The 19,482-nt window shown below is 46.7% G+C and overlaps 2 protein-coding genes across 2 annotated transcripts; one reads left to right on the plus strand and one right to left on the minus strand.

The window, feature by feature from the left end:
- Window positions 1-6,476: 6,476 nt before the first annotated feature.
- LOC125536065 (cytochrome P450 89A2-like) lies at window positions 6,477-8,229 on the plus strand. The gene has a single exon (XM_048699191.1). The coding sequence runs from the start codon at window positions 6,524-6,526 to the stop codon at window positions 8,051-8,053; it is 1,530 nt and encodes a 509-aa protein (XP_048555148.1). The 5' UTR covers window positions 6,477-6,523; the 3' UTR covers window positions 8,054-8,229.
- A 3,034-nt stretch (window positions 8,230-11,263) lies between these two features.
- Window positions 11,264-14,723, minus strand: LOC125536071. Its single transcript, XM_048699199.1, has 3 exons — window positions 13,464-14,723; window positions 12,862-12,971; window positions 11,264-12,115 (listed from the first exon to the last, which is right to left on the minus strand). Exons 1-2 carry the CDS (start codon window positions 14,650-14,652, stop codon window positions 12,895-12,897), a joined length of 1,266 nt encoding a protein of 421 aa, XP_048555156.1. The 5' UTR covers window positions 14,653-14,723; the 3' UTR covers window positions 11,264-12,115; window positions 12,862-12,894.
- Window positions 14,724-19,482: the final 4,759 nt, after the last annotated feature.

Here is a 19,482-nt window from a genome sequence, read left to right on the forward strand (position 1 = left end):
GACAATTAGCAAACTATTGTGAGCATCACGCGTTTGTCTCTTGTGTCGAACCCCACAAGGTCTATGAGGCGCTCGAAGATCCGGATTGGCTCAATGCCATGCATGAAGAACTCAACAACTTCGAGCGCAACAAAGTGTGGAGATTGGTGCCAAGACCGATGGGGAACCACAATGTCATTGGAACCAAGTGGATATTTAAGAACAAGCAAGATGCCCATGGGATTATCATTCGCAACAAGGCTCGTTTGGTAGCACAAGGCTACTCCCAAGTCGAGGGTATCGACTACGGTGAAACCTTTGCTCCCGTTGCTCGTCTTGAATCCATTCGCATGTTGATTGCATATACTTCTCATCATAACTTTAAGTTACAACAAATGGATGTGAAGAGTGCTTTTCTTAATGGTCCTATTAATGAATTGGTTTCTGTCAAGCAACCCCCCGGGTTCGAGGATCCCTACTTTCCCGATCATGTGTATCAACTCGATAAGGCACTCTATGGCCTTAAACAAGCCCCACGTGCGTGGTATGACCACCTTACCGAGTTGTTACAAGACCGTGGTTTTGACGTTGGGCTAATTGACCCCACTCTTTTCACTAAGAAGGTCAAAGGGGAGTTGTTTGTGTGCCAATTATATGTTGATGATATTATCTTTGGTTCCCCTAACAAAGCTTTCAATGAGGAATTTGCCACTCTCATGACCTCAAAGTTCGAGATGTCTTCCATGGGAGAGTTCAAGTTCTTTCTAGGGTTCGAAGTGAAGCAAAGAAGAGAAGGAACCTTCATCAACCAAGCCAAATACACTCAAGACATGCTCAAGAGATTCAAGCTAAGTGATGTCAAGACGGCTTCCACTCCAATGCCCACCAAGTGCCAACTTGACATAGATCCCAATGGCAAAGCGGCGGATCAAAAGTTATATTGTTCCATGATAGGCTCCTTGCTTTACCTTTGTGCATCTAGACCGGATATCATGTTGAGTGTGGGAATTTGTGCACGGTTTCAAGCCGCACCTAAGGAAAGCCACTATGTGGTGGTCAAACGAATCTTTTGATATTTGGCTCATACCCCAAACTTTGGCTTATGGTACCCAAGAGGAGCAAACTTCAAGCTTGTAGGGTATTCAGATTCCGATTGGGCGGGAGACAAAGTGGATAGGAAGTCCACTTCCGGAGGGTGCCAATTCCTTAGTTGCTCTTTGGTAAGTTGGTCTTCCAAAAAGCAAAGTTGTGTGTCTCTCTCGTCCATCGAAGCGGAGTATGTGGCGGCGGGTAGTTGTTGTGAACAACTCCTATGGATGAGGCAAACTTTAAAGGATTACGGTGTCATTTGTGACAAAGTACCTCTTTGGTGTGACAATGAAAGTGCCATCAAGATCTCTCTCAACCCGGTGCAACACTTCAAGACAAAGCATATTGAGATTCGGTATCACTTCATCCGGGATCACATTAGGCGAGGAGAGATCGAGCTCAACTATGTCAACACTCATGATAACCTTGCAGATATTTTCACGAATCCCTTGGATGAAGCAAGATTTCGCGAGTTAAGGCATGAGCTAAATATCATTGATTCGAGCAATGTTGCTTGAACCCTTGCACACCCCACCATACTCAACTTGTTGTCTTGTTTAGATGTAGGCATGGACATAGGGGGAGTGTTGTTCTCTCAATGAACTCTCCTTCCCCCCTTTATGCATAAATTGACCGAGTCTTTCACATTAGCCATGTTTGATGGTACTTGTGCTTCAAAGACGAGTTTTGGTCATGGGCCCAAGGATAATTCTTCACGGTGCCATACCAATTGACTCAAACATAGGTGGCTCCCGCCACTGCCCTCTCTTTGTAGAGGTGGTGTCTCGTGGTTGTTTCGTGTTGTCGTTTGCCTTTCTGCCTTCGTGTGTCGCGTGGTCTTGTGGTGTCGTGTTGCCTCGAAGTTTTCGTGCAAAGATCTCTTTTTCGTGTGCTTGAAACTTGCAACTTTTTGAGCCCACGGTACTACTGCGGCTTGCCGCGGTACTACCGCGTTGAGAGGGCACGGTACTACCGCGCCGGAGAGCGGTACTACTGCTCAGGTGCGGTACTTCCGCCGAGCGGTACTACCGCGATGATGCACGGTACTACCGCGTCGTCGAGTGGGCGTGGGGGTTATGACTCGGGCAGGGGAGTTCCAACTCCCCATATCCATTCACTTGTCTCTCTCCCCACGTCTCTCTCTCTCTCTCTCTCTCGCTCAAGAACGGCGCCGGAGGTCCTCGCCGGATCTCCGTCTCCGGCCACTCTCCTCGGATTCCGACCGGTGGGATCGTTCCCCACCACTTCCTCTTGCCATGGAACAAGGTTTTTCCCCCAAATCCCTCTCTTTCTTGGTTGTTCTCTCGCTTCTAGGTTTTTGGGGAGATGCATGCTGTTCTTGAGATTTTAGGCCAAATCTGTGCAAGAGTAGGATGTAGGAGAGTCGTGTTGCGTAGGAATCATACTTGATATGTTGTCCTATGATAGATTTGTCCAACCGTAGTACCGCCGTGGTTTCGCGGGCTTTCTCAGATTTGAACCGGTAACACATTTGTACGTACTTCCTCTCAAAGGGAAGAAACTTCGGTAACACATCCTCGTCTCCACCGGCTCCACTCTTAGTTATCTCGTGCCTTTACTTGTGCAAGCTAATTTGTGTTATATCTCTTGCTTGCTTGTGTTCCTATCCTTGTTGCATCATATAGGTTGCTCACCTAGTTGCATATCTAGACAACCTACTTTGATGCAAAGTTTAAATTGTTAAAGAAAAGCTAAAAATTGTTAGTTGCCTATTCACCCCCCCTCTAGTCAACCATATCGATCCTTTCAAGGTGGATGTGCAAGTTACAAATCCGAGTCCAGTTAACGCTTCTGATCAGGATATGCCAGACATGGTAAATGTTGCAGAGCAAGCAGAAGTTATAACCACACCTTATCAGAGAGACCCTGGTACATGTTGTCAAATTTGGTAGCTCCAACGGACAAGCAAGATGACGCTCGACATTTTTGTATATCTAAGGGAGCATATCGACCGGAGTTGGAAGCAGGGGAATACCCATTTGATGAAAAGTCTAAACACCGCCGGCGATTTCAAAAAGATTGGTACACAAATTTCTGGTGGCTTGAGTATTCAACACACACTGATAGCGCATATTATTTGTCGTGCTTTCTCTTCTCAAAAAACCTGTTGGGAGATGTGGGTCTGACACATTATCGGTCAAGGGTTTTAGAAACTGGAAAAAGCTTAATGATGGAAAAGCGTGTGCTTTTCCAACTCATGTTGGGGGAGCAAAACACATATCATGTGGTGAATAAAAATATAGCCTCAAGTAAAGTTACCGATGGACGAAGACGAAAGAGGGGATGCCTTCCGGGGAATCCCCAAGCTTAAGCTTTTGGCTGACCTTGAGTTTTACCTTGGGGTGCCTTGGGCATCTCCAAGCTTAGGCTCTTGCCACTCCTTATTCCAAAATCCATCAAATCTTTACCCAAAAACTTGAAAACTTCACAACACAAAACTCAACAGAAAATCTCATGAACTCCGTTAGTATAAGAAAACAAACCACCACTTCAAGGTACTGTAATAAACTCATTATTTATTTATATTGATGTTAAACCTACTGTATTCCAACTTCTCTATGGTTCATACCCCCTGATACTAGCCATAGATTCATCAAAATAAGCAAACAACACACGAAAAACAAAATCTGTCAAAAACAGAACAGTCTGTAGTAATATATAGGTTTTGAATACTTATGTAACTCCAAAAATCCTACCAAATTAACACGACCTAAATAATTTGTATATTGATCTACTACAATTGGAATCATTATTTTATCACTCTGTGGTTAAAAATGAAAATTATTATCGTGAGCGCAAACTTTCTGTTTTTTTCAGCAAGATCAAATAACTATCATCCAAGAAGATCCTAAAGGCTTTACTTGGTACAAACACTAAATAAAACATAAAAACACAATCATAACAGTAGATAGATGATTTATTTATTACTAAACAGGAACAAAAAAGTAAGGAACAAAAACAAAATTGGGTTGCCTCCCAACAAGCGCTATCGTTTAACGCCCCTAGCTTGGCATAAAAGTAAGAATAGATCTAGGTATTATCATCTTTGGTTTGCAATTCTTCAATAGAACACTTATAACCCTTGGGAGTTTCCTTCTTTTTATTAATGATCAAACTCCTAGGCAAGAAATCAAGAAATTCATTTGTAGCAAAAGGTTCCTTAATGATAGCGAAAAAGTTAAGGTGAACACTTATTGATTTGAGATCCGCATTTTCCTTACTAGAAGATTCACCTTTACTTTTAGGCACATAAAAATAGGGGTGTGACACATTGAGTATATAGGTATCCCCCCGAAGAGCCCTATTCTTGACCGATCAATCATTTTAGTCGCCCACAAAACATATCCGGCAACCAACCATGATTTATGGCAATTGACGCTTGCTCCCTATCAAAACCGCTGAGCTAAATTAGGTCCCTTCACCATTGAATTGGATAATTATTGGTGTTTCAATTTTTGACTCATACAAGTGTAAGGATTTCAATAAAAAAATTATGGTCCATATATTGGTTGATCATTTTTTACAAGTATTACGTTTTTAACCGTTCATGCACAAGAAAGTAGAAACAAAAGAATATTTTATAATAAAGTAGAAATAAAAGAATATTTTATGAACAGTTCACTATCTTTTAGTTGTAACATTAAAGTAGGTTTAAGTTGGTACTTACGTGACAAGAGAGTTAAGGGTGAAACAATGTGCCTAGGTTTAATTTGAAAATGAGAAAGTTGTTGTTAAGACGAATCTTGATAGCATCACTTGACTATATCAATCATGCATGTGTAAGTGTTCTCTCGTTGCAATGGACATGTACATACTTGAGTTAGAGATGTGCAATTTTTTTCCGTTGCAACGCATGGGCATATTTACTAGTCCTACTCTTAACGATGAAACATGATTTTAGTCAAGTCGATTATAATATGATGCATGGGTGAATCTGTTGTAACCATAAGGTTACGGGTTTGAGTCATGAAAACAGCCTCTTGGCGAAATGCATGGAAATGCTGCATACAAAAGGCTCAAAGTGGTCGTACCCTTGTCCAAACCCTGCACATGCAGGAGCTACGTGCACCAAGCTGCATTTTTAACTATAATATGACAGAAGAACTCAATGGTAGAAAAAAGTAGGTATTTGTGACATGCAACAAGCTATGCGTGTTTTGCTATAGTTGCGTGCAAGTGACATGGTGCGGTGACTTTGTTTGTCAACCGTAAATGGTGCGTTCATGCTGAGTGTATTTTTGCGGTGCCACAAACACTAGTTTCCGTGTTGCATGCATGTTGTGGTTTTTTTCCCAACAATTTGTTGCGATCAATAGACTTGTTGCATAGACATAATTTTTTGTTGCATATGTTGTTTTGAAATGTTCTTCGGTCGGGTGGGGGCAAGGGGCCGGTTATTTCGCCAACCACCTAACCAACAGAAAACGATATATCTCTACTACTCGTTTGTTTTTCCTCCCATACAAATACCCAAATCAAATCAACCTCCTTCCTCGATTTTTACTCCGCACGACCCCCTCCCTCCTTGATTTTTTGTTGATTGTTTGGTACTCTCAACCGACGTTGCACAAAATTAAAACCAACATAAATAGAGTAACTTGGAATAATCTAAACCAATCAATACTTTTCAGAAATCACGTGTCGCATTAACACAATCAAATCAAATCTTCCCAAATTCACAACTAGATCCAAACTTTCCTTTTCTTCCCATACAATCACCCAAATCAAATCAAATCTTACCAAAATCTCAACCAAATTAAAACTTTCCTTGCATTCCCTACCCATGCTAAAATCAAATTAAATCTTATCAAAAATCTAGAATATGTGTTAGATACAGGGTCTGCCTAGGGCACATCTAGTTATCGCACATCTAAGTGACTTAATCAAAGCATAAAAGGAAGACAAAATATCCACACGAATCTCCGCGTAGGATTATGTATGGCGCCCGTTGAAACACACGGGGAATTAGCTAGTAGCAGTAAGAAATAAGAAAAGAAACTCCCCGCAAAAAAAAAGGAGAGATAAGAAAAACCAAAATGCAAATGCATGTAGGAGTAGATACCTATTTTGTTTTGTTTTGCGGGAATGCATCTACGTACATGACTGGATTGTGACGTGCCCTTTACATCTTGCCGTTCAAGAACGAGATAGATTTGGGGTTCTAGATTCCTGCCAGGAACCCAAACCCACCACAACTCTTCTTCAAATCAAATCAAATCAAACAACCGACATATCCAACACGGTAGGCTCCCGCCTTTGAATTGAATTCGCCATCAGATAAGATTACCCTTCTGGAAGGCAATTCGTTGCACGCACGAACGTCCCCGTACATCTCCTCCGCCTATAAAAGGTCTCGTACATCTCCACCCTCCCACGAGTCCACGACATCGAAAACCCAAAACCCAGAGCTAGCTAGCCGATCGATCTACGCGCCATGGAGACGTCGCTCCTCATCGCCGGCGCCGTCCTCCTCCTCTCCCTCGTCGCCCTGCTCCGCAACGCCGCCGCCCGACGCCGCCTCCCGCCGGGCCCGCCGGCGTTGCCGCTGTTCGGCAACCTGCTCTGGCTGCGCAACTCGGCGTCCGACGTGGAGCCCCTCCTCCTGGGCCTCTTCAAGCAGTACGGCCCCATCGTGGCGCTCCGGATCGGGTCGCGGCTGTCCGTCTTCGTGGCCGACCGGCACCTCGCGCACAAGGCCCTCGTGGGCGCCGGCGTGGCGCTGGCCGACCGCCCGCGCGCCGCCACCAGCTCGCTCCTCGGCGTCACGGACAACATCATCACCCGCGCCAACTACGGGCCCGTGTGGCGCCTCCTGCGCCGCAACCTCGTCTCCGAGACGCTCCACCCCAGCCGCGTCAAGCTGTTCGCGCCGGCGCGCGCCTGGGTGCGCCGCGTGCTCATGGAGAAGCTGCGGGAGGAGGACACGCCCGACGTCATGGAGGCGTTCCAGTACACCATGTTCTGCCTGCTCGTGCTCATGTGCTTCGGCGAGCGCCTGGACGAGCCCGCGGTGCGCGCCATCGAGGAGGCCGAGCGCGCCTGGCTGCTCTACATCTCCAGGAAGCTCACCGTCTTCTTCTTCGTCCCGGCCGTCACCAAGCACCTCTTCCGCGACCGCCTCCGCGTCGCGCACGCCCTGCGGATGCGCCAGAGGGAGCTCTTCGTGCCGCTCATCCATGCGCGGCGGGAGTACAAGCGGCTGGTCGGCGAGGGCCGGGCGCCGGCCAAGGAGACCACGTTCGAGCACTCGTACGTGGACACGCTGCTCGACGTCACGCTCCCCGAGGAGGGCAACCGCCCGCTCACCGACGACGAGATCGTGGCGCTCTGCTCCGAGTTCCTCAACGCCGGCACCGACACCACCTCCACGGGGCTGCAGTGGATCATGGCGGAGCTGGTCAAGAACCCGGCCGTGCAGGACAGGCTCTACGAGGAGATCAAGGCCACCTGCGGGGAGGACGGCGCGGAGGAGGTCTCCGAGGAGAAGATGGACGCGGCCACCATGCCGTACCTCAAGGCGGTGGTCCTGGAGGGCCTGCGCAAGCACCCGCCGGGGCACTTCGTGCTGCCGCACAAGGCGGCGCAGGACATGGACGTGGGCGGGTACCTGATCCCCAAGGGCACGACGGTGAACTTCATGGTGGCGGAGATGGGCCGGGACGAGGGGACGTGGGACAAGGCCATGGAGTTCGCGCCGGAGCGGTTCCTGGAGGCCGGCGACAAGCTGGCGGCGGTGGACCTGTACGGCAGCAAGGGGATCAAGATGATGCCGTTCGGCGTGGGGCGGAGGATCTGCGCGGGGCTGAGCATCGCCATGCTGCACCTCGAGTACTTCGTGGCCAACATGGTCAAGGAGTTCGAGTGGAAGGAGGTGGCCGGCCACGAGGTGGACTTGGCCGAGAAGCGCGAGTTCACCACCGTCATGGCCAACCCGCTGCGCCCGCGCCTTGTGCCCAGGAACTGAAAAAACAGTAGTCTATATTTCCTTTTAGCTTAATTTGCACGAGTTGTTTTGCGTGTGTGATTAGATTATCATAATGAACATGTCTACTACCTAGTTTAAGATTTATTTCAGAGAGAAATGTTTAGAGCTAGCAAGGAACATTGTTGGAGTTTCAGTTTATAATGCAGTGTCTAGGTTTGCCAATTGTAATGTTTTTTGTTTCCTGATTCAGATTACAATGGTGACCTAAGTTACCCATGGGCAGCGGAGCATGATAATGATAATAATAATAACAAAAGCATTCATCAACACAAGATCTATGAATTAGGAAAAGATCCCATTCTGATCTCGGCAGGCTGGTTGGCCAGATTTGTATAACACTAGTTTTTAGGTTGTTTGTAATTTACCTCTGCATCATGACTTACTAACACAATTTTCACAGTAGGCAGATCACCTCCTGTTTTCTACTAAAAAATCATACATTTTTCCTCCTTCATCAAAAAGAAAATTTTCTGATGAATATTTCAGTCATCCAATCTAGAACACATGCATATTCTAGCATGAGTTCTGCTTTATATTGGATATGGCAGATAACTGCAACAAAAAAGGTATGCTCTACATCAACACATACCGTGATAACCAATACTATCAAATCAACATGTATGCCAGTGAGAGGTCCGTTTTCTAGTTATGCAGAAGCATTTAATAAGACTCACAAGTTTCCCATCATCAGCATGCAAATATCCAATCAAGCATATCCCAGATTTGATGAATACACAGCGGAACATGTCAGAACAAAACACTTTGGGCAATAACATTTTTGCAAAGAACATAAGCATCATCTCTCTCTCTCTCGCAGCTCACAAGTAGTGTTGGATTTTCGAGAAAAGCTAATCTCCCATGCACCGGAGGTACCGTGCATGCATGCGCCGTTGGTTTGCTTGGAGATTGATGCCATGCATTTATACCGCTGGCAGTTAGTTAGTTATTTCTCTCATCACATGCAAGTACACTGTTTCACCTATGTTCCATCATCCCATGTTTTTCATTTTATTTCCAAGTTCAAATCTAATTTGTCTTATGAACCAAAATTACAATTTATGATCCATTTTCATATTTGTGTTTTTGGCGACGAGACCTTTGAAATGAGACCACTTTTGAATAAATTTCAATAAATTTTAAAATTCAAATTCTGAAACATAGTGAAACACTATAAGAGTACACATAACTATGCCATGTTTTGTTAAACACTAGATAAGGTCAAAGTTTTGTTGCAATAAAATATATTAATATTTACAAACTCTTAGATTACTAAGAATCAGTTTGATACACATTGGCACACAATGTATCATTATGAAATGCAACGGAAGATGGGGAGCCATAGTGAAACAATAAGATAATAATTTTGTGAAATACATTATTAAAATTTTCACATGGAATTAATAAATATGTATGGAACAAGTTCGAAGCATGGTGATTTAGTTGTCAAAAATTAATTTCTAAAAATATATTCAATATTGGTCTTGTTTTAAAGACTTTGTAAAAAACATAATTGTGCAAACAGAATGTAAAACAAACTTTTTTTTCAACATGCATTAGGCATCTATTTATTTGAATAAAACCTTGTCAGTACAGTTTAACATGTGAATGTATGTTAGGTGGGAGAAAATAGAGGCCCCACACAGCAATAAAAAATGTGATGGATGCATGCACGGGAGGTCCCGTGCATGGTAGAAAATCCACTCTCTTGGATTTTCTGATAGGTGTGCAACTACAATTCTCCGAAATACGTAAGAACATATGTCCTTTCAAAAAGAATTGCATCAGCCGAAAGAACAAGCCCAGAATGGTCCACAGAATTTCCCTAAAATAAGAGGGTGCTGAGGGGATCACCGACTTTCGGCCTATTAGCCTCATCCACTCCATTGCGAAGATTGTTGCCAAAATTTTAGCAATTCGGCTAGCGCCTCACATGAACAAGCTTGTCTCCAACGCGCAAAGTGCTTTCATCAAGACTAGGAGTATCCATGACAATTTCATGTATGTGAACAACCTCGCGCGTCGCCTCCACAAGAGCAAAACTCCTTCCCTCCTCTTCAATCTTGATATAAGAAAGGCTTTCGACTCCGTGAGATGGGAGTATATCATTGACATCCTCCAGCAGAGGGGGTTCCCGAGCACCTTTCGGAATTGGATCACCGCCCTCCTATGCACCTCCTCCTCACGGGTTCTCCTCAACGGCATCCCCGGCAACCCCATTACCCACGGAAGCGGCTTCCGACAGGGGGATCCTCTCTCACCCCTGCTATTTGTCATTGCCATTGACCCCCTTCAGAAGATCCTCGAGTTGGCAACTAGGAAGAAGCTGCTTCACAAAATCCGTGGCCGTGGGCCCATCATGAGAACATCCCTCTACGCCGATGACGCGGCCGTCTTCGTTGCACCCATCAAGAAGGATATTGACAACCTCTCTGTGTTGCTCGGTGCGTTTTGTGATGTCACGGGACTATGCACTAACTTCCAGAAGAGCTATGTGGTCCCGATTCGGTGCAGACACCTACAACTCGACAACATCCTCCAGAATTTCCCAGCTGCCCGTGCTTCCTTCCCGATAAAATATCTGGGGCTACCTCTCTCGGTTTGGCGACTAAAAGTTCGGGATTTCCAATTCCTCGTGGACAAGGCCGCTTCCAAACTTGTTCCATGGGACGGGCAAAATATCACTGCCATTGGTCGGGCTGCCCGTGTCAAGTCTGTGCTATCCTCACAAGCCATCTACTTCATCACCCCACTGGCCGTTCCACCGAGCATCCTCCACAATGTCAACAAGCTTGAGAGAGCTTTCCTTTGGGCGGGAACAGATAAGACTACCGGCACGAAGTGCAAAGTTAATTGGGAATCCGTATGTCGTCCAGTCGAATATGGAGGTCTTGGGGTGCTAAACACGGAGAAATTTGCAAGGGCTCTTCATTTGCGTTGGCTTTGGTTCGAGTGGAAGGAGCCTACCAAGCTATGGGTTGGGACCGGCAACCCGTGCGACGAGATGGACAAAAATCTCTTCTATGCTTCAACGACCATAACTGTTGGCAACGGTGTGCGCACACCCTTCTGGGACTGCCCTTGGGTGCGGGACCAAAAGCCAAGAGACATCGCACCACTTATCTACGACGCTTCCTCTCGGAAGACTTGGAAACTTCGGGAAGCCCTCCAGGATGATGCTTGGGTTCGCAAGATCAAGGTCACTTCCAACTTCACTTTCGAACATCTTCGACAATTTATTGAGCTTTGGACCACCATCCGCGATTTCCATCTTGAGGCGCACGCCGAAGACGACATCGTGTGGAAACACACAGAGAGCGAGATATACACTGCCAAATCCGCCTACTTGGCCCAATTTTTCGGCACCATCCGCTCCTCCATGGAGCTTACAGTGTGGAAGGCCTGGGCCCCGCCCAAGGTCAAATTTTTCGCATGGTTGGCCATGCAAAATAGGGTTTGGACTGCCGACCGTTTGACCAACCGGGGGTGGCCCAATTGCGGGCTTTGTCCTCTTTGCAAGCGTGTGCAAGAATCCATCGACCACCTCCTCTTCAGATGCCGATACACTACTAGACTTTGGGAAATGCTAAAAGATTGGCTCCAGCTCGAAAGCATCAACACTTCCGCTTGGCACCTGGCACGGTCAACCGAAGAGTGGTGGATCGGGCTCTCCGACTCTACCATACCAAATAGGAAGGCCATGGCCACCCTTTCCATGCTCACCTCTTGGACAATCTGGAATGAAAGAAATGCCCGGATCTTCCAACTCAAGAGTGCCCCGCCGACGATTCTACTAGCTAACATCAAGATTGAGGCTCATACTTGGGTCACCGCGGGTGCAAAGAATTTGGGATCCATCATGCCACGAGAGTAGGCCTTTTGTAGTGGTGTTGTAGCACGATGTGTGTTGTAACACAAAATTCAAACTCTCTTTTCCCTCTTAATTAATGAATGAGGCAAGTCTTTTGCCTCCTTTCAAAAAAAAAAGAGCTCTTGTCTCACAGGTCCCACCTTCAACTCTGTTGTTGGTCAAATTTAAGGAACCTGCAAGACAAAGTAGTAAATAGAAATAGGTTTAGTGATGACATACTTGGGGAACGCTTCTGTTGAAGGATTACTGGATAGCATTGCAATTTTGGTGATAAGTCAATATACTGCATGGTCACTTGGTAAGAAATAGCAAGCACCTTGCTTCAGTTCAGTCATGATTTGTTGATAACATTTCAGCACATTATTAATGAAAGACAAATCCTTATCATGGTGAAGAAGCATGCATCTTTTAGCTTTCCCCTAATTTTATGTCTGGGATAAGTCAGACCGGGTAATATGTAGTAGTTCAGACAAGGCAATACTACTCTGTGTAGCAGTCCAGCACTGAAGACAAAACCAGCGATTATAAGAGCCAAAAAGATGTAGAAGCCAAATAGGTCAACATGGTACTGGTTCATTGACTGGTCGCAACATATTCAAGCATCATATGTGCAGCATGATTGGAGAGAAGGAAGTGTCCTGTCATGCAATCATCCACGATTTGTACATACAATCCTGACAAGTTCGATTTAAGGATAACAATGATGGAGTATAACTATTGAACAATTAAGATGACCAGTTCAACGTACTGATTTGGAAACATGACTGGTACTTTCTTGTTTCTGCAAGTAACACATTTTACGGGCAGTGTAGGAGAAATGCAGAATCATGCCACAAGAAAGAACAAGATATGAAAAAAAAATCAAACGAAACAGGAAAGGTACCCAAACAAGAAAAGAGTTACTTAAGAGAGAGAGTACCGGAGATAAGTTAGTTGTCACGTTTCAGTTTGTCTAGCATTTGTCTATGCGAACCAGCATGTCTGCCAAAGTCTTCCTTTTGCAATCGGCCTTGTTGCTTGAAAGGGTTCCTTCAGTTAATAGATACAAGAACTTGAATAAAAATGACACGGAGCAACAAGAGCAATATATGTGCATCGTTACATCAAGGCTTCAATGGAAAACAACATATAGGCATTTAACAGGACAATTCCGTATCTATATGCTGACATTAATTAGATCGGCAAAATATATTTTAGTAACATCATAGACAATCTGATAACCAATGCAATCAATGAAATACATCAGATTCTCTAGCAATGCCAGATTCCACCTTTGATATCGTAAAAAGGTTTAAAAAAACAATGCTAACAATGGCCAATTTATAATTCAGAAAAGTATGAGCCTATGTGCAATTATTATACCCCAATGTGTAAGATATCATCACACCCTTCAGAAACTTCAATACAAATGCAACTGGTGTATGTTAACAAACAAAATCCTGTGAAATCTAACAAACTGATTATAGGACAGTAAAATTTGGATTGATGATTCAGTACCAAGTGTATGAATCTTATATTTACCTGCAGAAGGGATATGGCTTGTGGCAAGCCATGTTGGGAGCACGCACGGAACAAGAAGACTACAGTGGAGCAACTTCTGAAAGACGAATTCCTTGGCCAGGTAACCCCTCCAAATCTCCTCCCCCTTAGCCAGGTCCATGGCAATAACAGCGCTACCATGTTGGAGGTACACAAGGTTGGCATTGAATGGGTCTATGGCAGCAATTTGAACATAGCAAGGGTCGTGCCGATCTGTAATTTGAGCTGAATGATCCAGCGCCCAGCTGTAGGTCTCGTCATCCAGCGAAAAGGAAAGGATCACGCACCACTTGTCGTGCTTGTGTCCATGGGACACTTGGACGTAACGCAGCTTCCCGCCGCTGACCCCCATGCGCCGGTACCTGCTCAGCGTCGGGGAATCAGAAACAGGCAGCACGCTGGAGCGCGGCAGCTCGGCGAAGCGGCGCTCCGGCCGGTCGCTGAAGGGGTCGACGGAGCAGGCGCCCCAGGCCACGTCCAACCACCACAGCCGGTCGCCCAACGCCAGCACCTCATGGTTGATCATCATGCTCCGCCCAGGATCCATCTCCAACTCCCCGACCAGCGGCCGCTCGTCCCACTCCCCTGTCTCGGACAGAAACCGGCGCACGACCCTGCGGCACCCCCCTCCCCCGCGACTGCTTTTGCTGAGCTGAGCGACGGCGTACCTGTCAGGCGGGCCGTGTGAGCCTTGAGATTGGGTGAGCAGGCCGAAAGAGGTACTTCCCATTTTGGGGACATCCATGCCCGGGGCCGGGAGGCGGACCAGCTGCCCGCTGAGAGGGTTGCAGACGAAGAGCTCGCCCTCCGGTTCCACGCCGCCGCGGGCCGCGGCGAACTCGTGTGGCCACAAGGGGCGGTGGCGGGCGTCGATGAAGTCGAGGAGGAGGAGGCCGTCGCAGCTGGCGCCGCGGACGATGCCCACGAGGGAACCCATGTCGTCGCCGTGGGGGGCGACGAGGCGAGCGGGGACGGAGAGGTGGGAGACGCAGGGGGTGGTGTTGAGGTCGACGAGCGCGCGCGCGCTCTGCGACGGCGCCCCTGACGCGTCCAGCGCCGCCTGGCTGTTCACCATGGCCCAGGGAGGGCGTGGGACCGCCGTGCAGAGGTAGCGGCGGAGGGGGGCCGCGGCGGCGACGGCGGCGACGAGGCGCTGGAGCAGGAGCGGCATTTTGCTTCTGGAGGAGCCGGTGACGCTGTGTGTGGCAGGCTGGCGGTACGATCTACGGTGGAATGGAGGGCTTTGTGGTTCTGCCCGTGAGTCACCTGGCGATGGAAAAGAAGGGGGTTTGGTGCACATGGTCTCGGTCCATACGGCTCTGACAGCTTTAGGCAAAAGGAGGGGTCTTGGAGTCAGCTCGAATCGTCTCGTGGAGGAGAGGACAGGATGGGTGAGCCTATACCTGGCCAAAACTCGGGCCGGGCCGGGCCTAGCCAAGACCGAGTCAAAAAACCTAGGCCTGAGCCCGGCCCGGTCATCGGGCTTGGTTTTTAGGCCCGAGCCTGGCCCAAACACATAAAAGGCCGAGTAAAAAAACCCAGGCCCGAGCCCGGCTTGGTTTTTAGGCCCGAGCCTGGCCCGAACACATAAAATCCCGACGGGCCTCGGGCCAGGCCTCTTCAGGAAATTGCAAAAATGACAGGACCAGGCCCGGCCTTCGGGCTCAAAATATAGGCCCAAGCTTGGCCCGGGAGCAGCGTCGGGCGGGGCCGGGCTTCCCATGGCCGGGACTAGGTGAGCCGGTGAAGTTCGAGCTCTTAAGTTTTCTTTAAAAAAGTACTCCCTCTGTTCCTAAATATAAATCTTTCTAAACATTTTAAATTGACTACAACATACGGATGTATGTAGCGATATTTTAGAGTGTAGATTCACTCATTTTGCTTCGTATATAGTCACTTGTTGGAATTTCTAGAAAGACTTATATTTAAAAACGGAGGAAATACATCTAGGTATACCATGGCTTTATAAAAGATAGAATGCCAATTATAAAAAAACTAGCACTCACTACGAATAATAAAATGTAGTACGCACATCAACTCAAGTAAGATCAAAGACGAACACCACTGAAAAGCAAACTACAACACAAAAGCGTCTATTCTAGCTAATACACAACACCGCGTCACGACCGACGCCGGTCACCTTCAAAGACCACCAAATTCCGCAGAACTTCTCTTGACGATGCATCATCCACTTTGAGCACCTAAAAGAAAAATGGCAAGTGTATGGCAAGACCCGATCCAATCCAAAGAAAACACCGTCTTGGGCACACCGGCGGCGGGCGTACATGGCACCACCGAGGATCAAGAAAGGACATCGGCGAGCATCGGAGAACAACAACAAGGAAGTAGTCATGTCTCCCAACATCATGCTCTCAACAGAGGAATAACGTTAAGGACGCCGCCATCATCTCGATCCACCACCGAATCGAGGCTTTCACCTTGAGACAGCCACCAACCCAAGAGAGCGAGGGGAATGACGAACACGCTTCGACGATGCCTCCAAGGAGGGGAATGACAACCACAGGTGCCACCGCCGCCGGCCGGGCGATGTCCGTGCAAGATTTTCAACCGCGCTTCGCACCTCATCACACCTCCAGGGACTTGGCGACACCATCCAAGTAACCTCACATCATCGCCACTGTAACACCTAGTCGACTTAGCCGCAAAGCCGAGGGTTGGAGACCGGCCACACACGCAACAGGGGGGGGGGGGGACGTGGCCACAACACCATCTCCCGCCCTGCATGGAGAACCGCAGCCACCCGCTCCTCCGGCAATGTGCAGGACCGCCCGCGACGACCATCTCCCACTCCACGGGACAGCTTTGTGATGGCTAGACATGCCTCACCACGAAGAACACACATATCGACACCATCCGGAGAGCACCGCCACTCGCCACACTACGGAGGGGTGATCGGTCGCTTGCTGCTCGCTAGAACCCCAGTCTGGCCAAGCCATCTCAGCGTCGTCACCCACGTGATCTTGAGCTCATGCCGCCTCCTCCACCATCGACGTGCTACTGCACCGCCGCCGGTCCCCGCCAGACCCGCCGCTCCACCACGCCTCCAGTCAAGCTCAAGTTGCTGCCCTCACGCCTGGCCAGCTTGGATCTAGCTCGGCCCTCACAGAGAAGACGAAAGGAGAAAGGTGAGTTCGAATTTAGAAATCCAAAATCATCACCACCCATGCTTTTTCCTCAACAAAACTATTCTTTTTTTAGTGTACTCAACAAAACTACTCTGTTTCAGAGTCAAAATGTTGTAACCTGGCCCATCTGCGAGTACAAAGTAGCCCATGGGCCGTATACAGTCTTGTCTAAATAAAGCGGTGATTTTTAAATTTTTGCTAGTAGCATAGCAGTATTAGAGGCAATAGCAATTATACAATGTGAGTTGTTCATACAACAGTATCTACTTTTTTCGTTTCTTGTTCTTGGTTCCTTTGAGTAACTCCCCCCCCCCCCCCCCCCTAAATCAGACAGTGACATAAGGATGCGTTTGATTACTCACATTGATTTTGGGCACTTTGCATATGTGGCCTAGTTGACCCCTGTTTGAGGGTATGCAGGCTCTGGACCACGTTCTGCATATTATTTGGTACCTTGCACTCGCACCACTGAGCATGGGTGACCGCGGGACCTGCTACCACTCCGCCCAAGTCATGTTAGTGATAAGTTGTAGGTGCGCGTTGTACTTGAGGCGATTCAAGCCAATTTTCGTTGAGTTTTCTTTTCTTTTTGGGGGTTTTGGTTTTCTTATTTCTTCTCCATTTTTTCATACTTTTTTGCACTTTGTTTCTTCATTTTTTTTCATTTCTTTTCTTTATATTTTTGGTTTTCTTTGTTCTTTTGGTTAGTATTTTATATTTCTTGTATACGTCAATAACATTTTTCTAATACACATCTAACATTTTTTAGTACTTGTTCAACATATTTCAAATACTTTTTCAACATTTTTATATACCGGATCAGTATTTTTTTTTCAAATACTTGTGCAACATTTTCCAAATACTTGTTCAACATTTTTATATACATGATCAACATTATTTCAAATACTTATTCAACATTTTTTCAAATACTTGTTCAATATTTTTCAAATACTTGTTCAACATTCTTATATACATGATCAACATTTTTTCAAATAGTTGTTCAACATTTTTTTTAGATACTTGTTCAACATCTTTTAAATATTTGTTCAACATTTTTCAAATGCATGATTAATATTTTTCTAAATATTATGTAAGTTATATTTTTTAATATTTTTTTGACTATTTGAAAGTGTAAACAAAATAAAAAAATGGAATCAAAAAACGAAATAAAAATGTGAAAAAAACAGAAAAGAAAACGAGGCAGTGTAGTACCCGCGAACCTGGGCGGCTCATAAGGTCACGCGCTTTAGCGAGTCAGAAGCCTCGACTTGCTGAACGCGAGACATAGCGATGCCCCTGTTTCAGAGTCAAAATGTTGTACACCTGGGGCATCTGCGAGTACAAAGTAGCCCATGGGTTGTATACAGTCCTGCCCAAATTATCTATCAATCCTGATAAAACGAACCGGATAATGGGCCTGTCGGATAGAACCGCACGATAAATAGTACAAGACACAAAACACAAGACTTGTCGAGAAAATAAGTTACAAAAAAAACATCCCAGAAATTAAACATGACTTAAACCTTGGTGCGAGGATCTTCAATTTTTTGCTGGTAGCAGCAGTATTTGAGGCAATCGCGATTATACAATGTGAGTTGTTCATACAGCAGTATCTACGTTTTTCGTTTCCTATTGTCAGTTCCTTTGAGTCACTTTATTTTTCCTAAATCAGATTACAACAATGACCTAAGGATGCTTTTGGTTATTCACACGGATTTTGGGCACTTTGCATATGTGACCCAGTTGACCCTGTTTGAGGGTATGCAGGCTCTGGGCCACATTCTGCATATTATTTGGTACCACTGAGCATTTGAATGTCTGAGGATTTTCAAATATTTGCTAGTAGCCTAGCAGTATCAGAGGCAACAGCGATTATGCAATATGAGTTTCATACAGGACTATCTAGACTTTCGTTTCCTATTCTCAGCTCCTAGTCCACCGCCCCAAGTTGTTGTGTCCGACGAGGCCTTCCAGATCGTCGAGGAGGAAAACAATCACCTTAAAAAGGCCACGGAGTTATCGGAGCTCACCTAGCTCTCCAAATGGGAGGGCCTGGCGACGTAGCTAGTCTTATCGGCCGCAGCCGATATCCCCATCCCCGAGTCAGGGGAGTTGGAGGTGGAGAAGTAGGAGGAGGAGCCGGCCATGCCATTTGAGGCATTGGTGGGGCAATCTTAGTCGTGGACAACCATGGTGCCCTGCATGCTGGAATTGGTGTCGGCTCTGGCCAGTTGGGTGGGCGCGGAGCCGTGGTCACCGCAGCAACAACACGTGGTGTAGACACAACTGGAGCCGCAACAACCTGTGGTGCGGATGCAATTGGAGCCACAACAGGTACTACCTACTCCACCACCGCATGAGCCGACACCATTTGTCCCGTGGTCGTTCCCATGGTAGCCTCCACCCTTCGTCGACCTCACCGCGGGCGACAGCAACAGCGATGTTCTATTTAGTCCAAGTTATTTATGTCCTTTTATTAGTTTAAGTTAATGTATGGCCTGGACTTTTGGTGGCAACATGAAATATTTTCAATTTCAATTTGCTGAAATGTGTCGGCTGCATTGGGGCACATATATGGGTCTACGAACAAGAACGGACGCCGGTATCCGTCTGGCCGACACAAACGAACAGAAAATTGTGTCCATTTGGGTAGGTGCATTGGAGTTGGCCTAACAACCTGCATAGCACTCCCTCTATCAGTGTACAGAGTATCACTAAAGTCTTCCACGATATTCTAGCTGCCCACAAAATCCTTGACCGCCCACACGCCTCAGTTCCCAACGACGGCCAGTGCAGCTGATAGAACAGTGCGAGAACCCCATCATGCCCATCCAGAACGTGTACCATTAACCAGA

The sequence above is a fragment of the Triticum urartu genome, chromosome 1 (genome assembly GCF_003073215.2).
Source record: "Triticum urartu cultivar G1812 chromosome 1, Tu2.1, whole genome shotgun sequence".
Classification (NCBI taxonomy): Eukaryota; Viridiplantae; Streptophyta; class Magnoliopsida; order Poales; family Poaceae; genus Triticum; species Triticum urartu.

What these genes read in the sequence shown, in the direction of transcription:
- LOC125536065 (XM_048699191.1), top strand. Translation starts at nt 6,524, where the DNA reads ATGGAGACGTCGCTCCTCATCGCCGGCGCCGTCCTCCTCCTCTCCCTC.
- LOC125536071 (XM_048699199.1), bottom strand. Translation starts at nt 14,652, where the DNA reads ATGCCGCTCCTGCTCCAGCGCCTCGTCGCCGCCGTCGCCGCCGCGGCC. An exon ending in AAGCCATATCCCTTCTGCAG is followed by an intron (nt 12,972 to 13,463) that starts GTAAATATAAGA and finishes TATTAACTGAAG; the next exon opens with GAACCCTTTCAAGCAACAAG.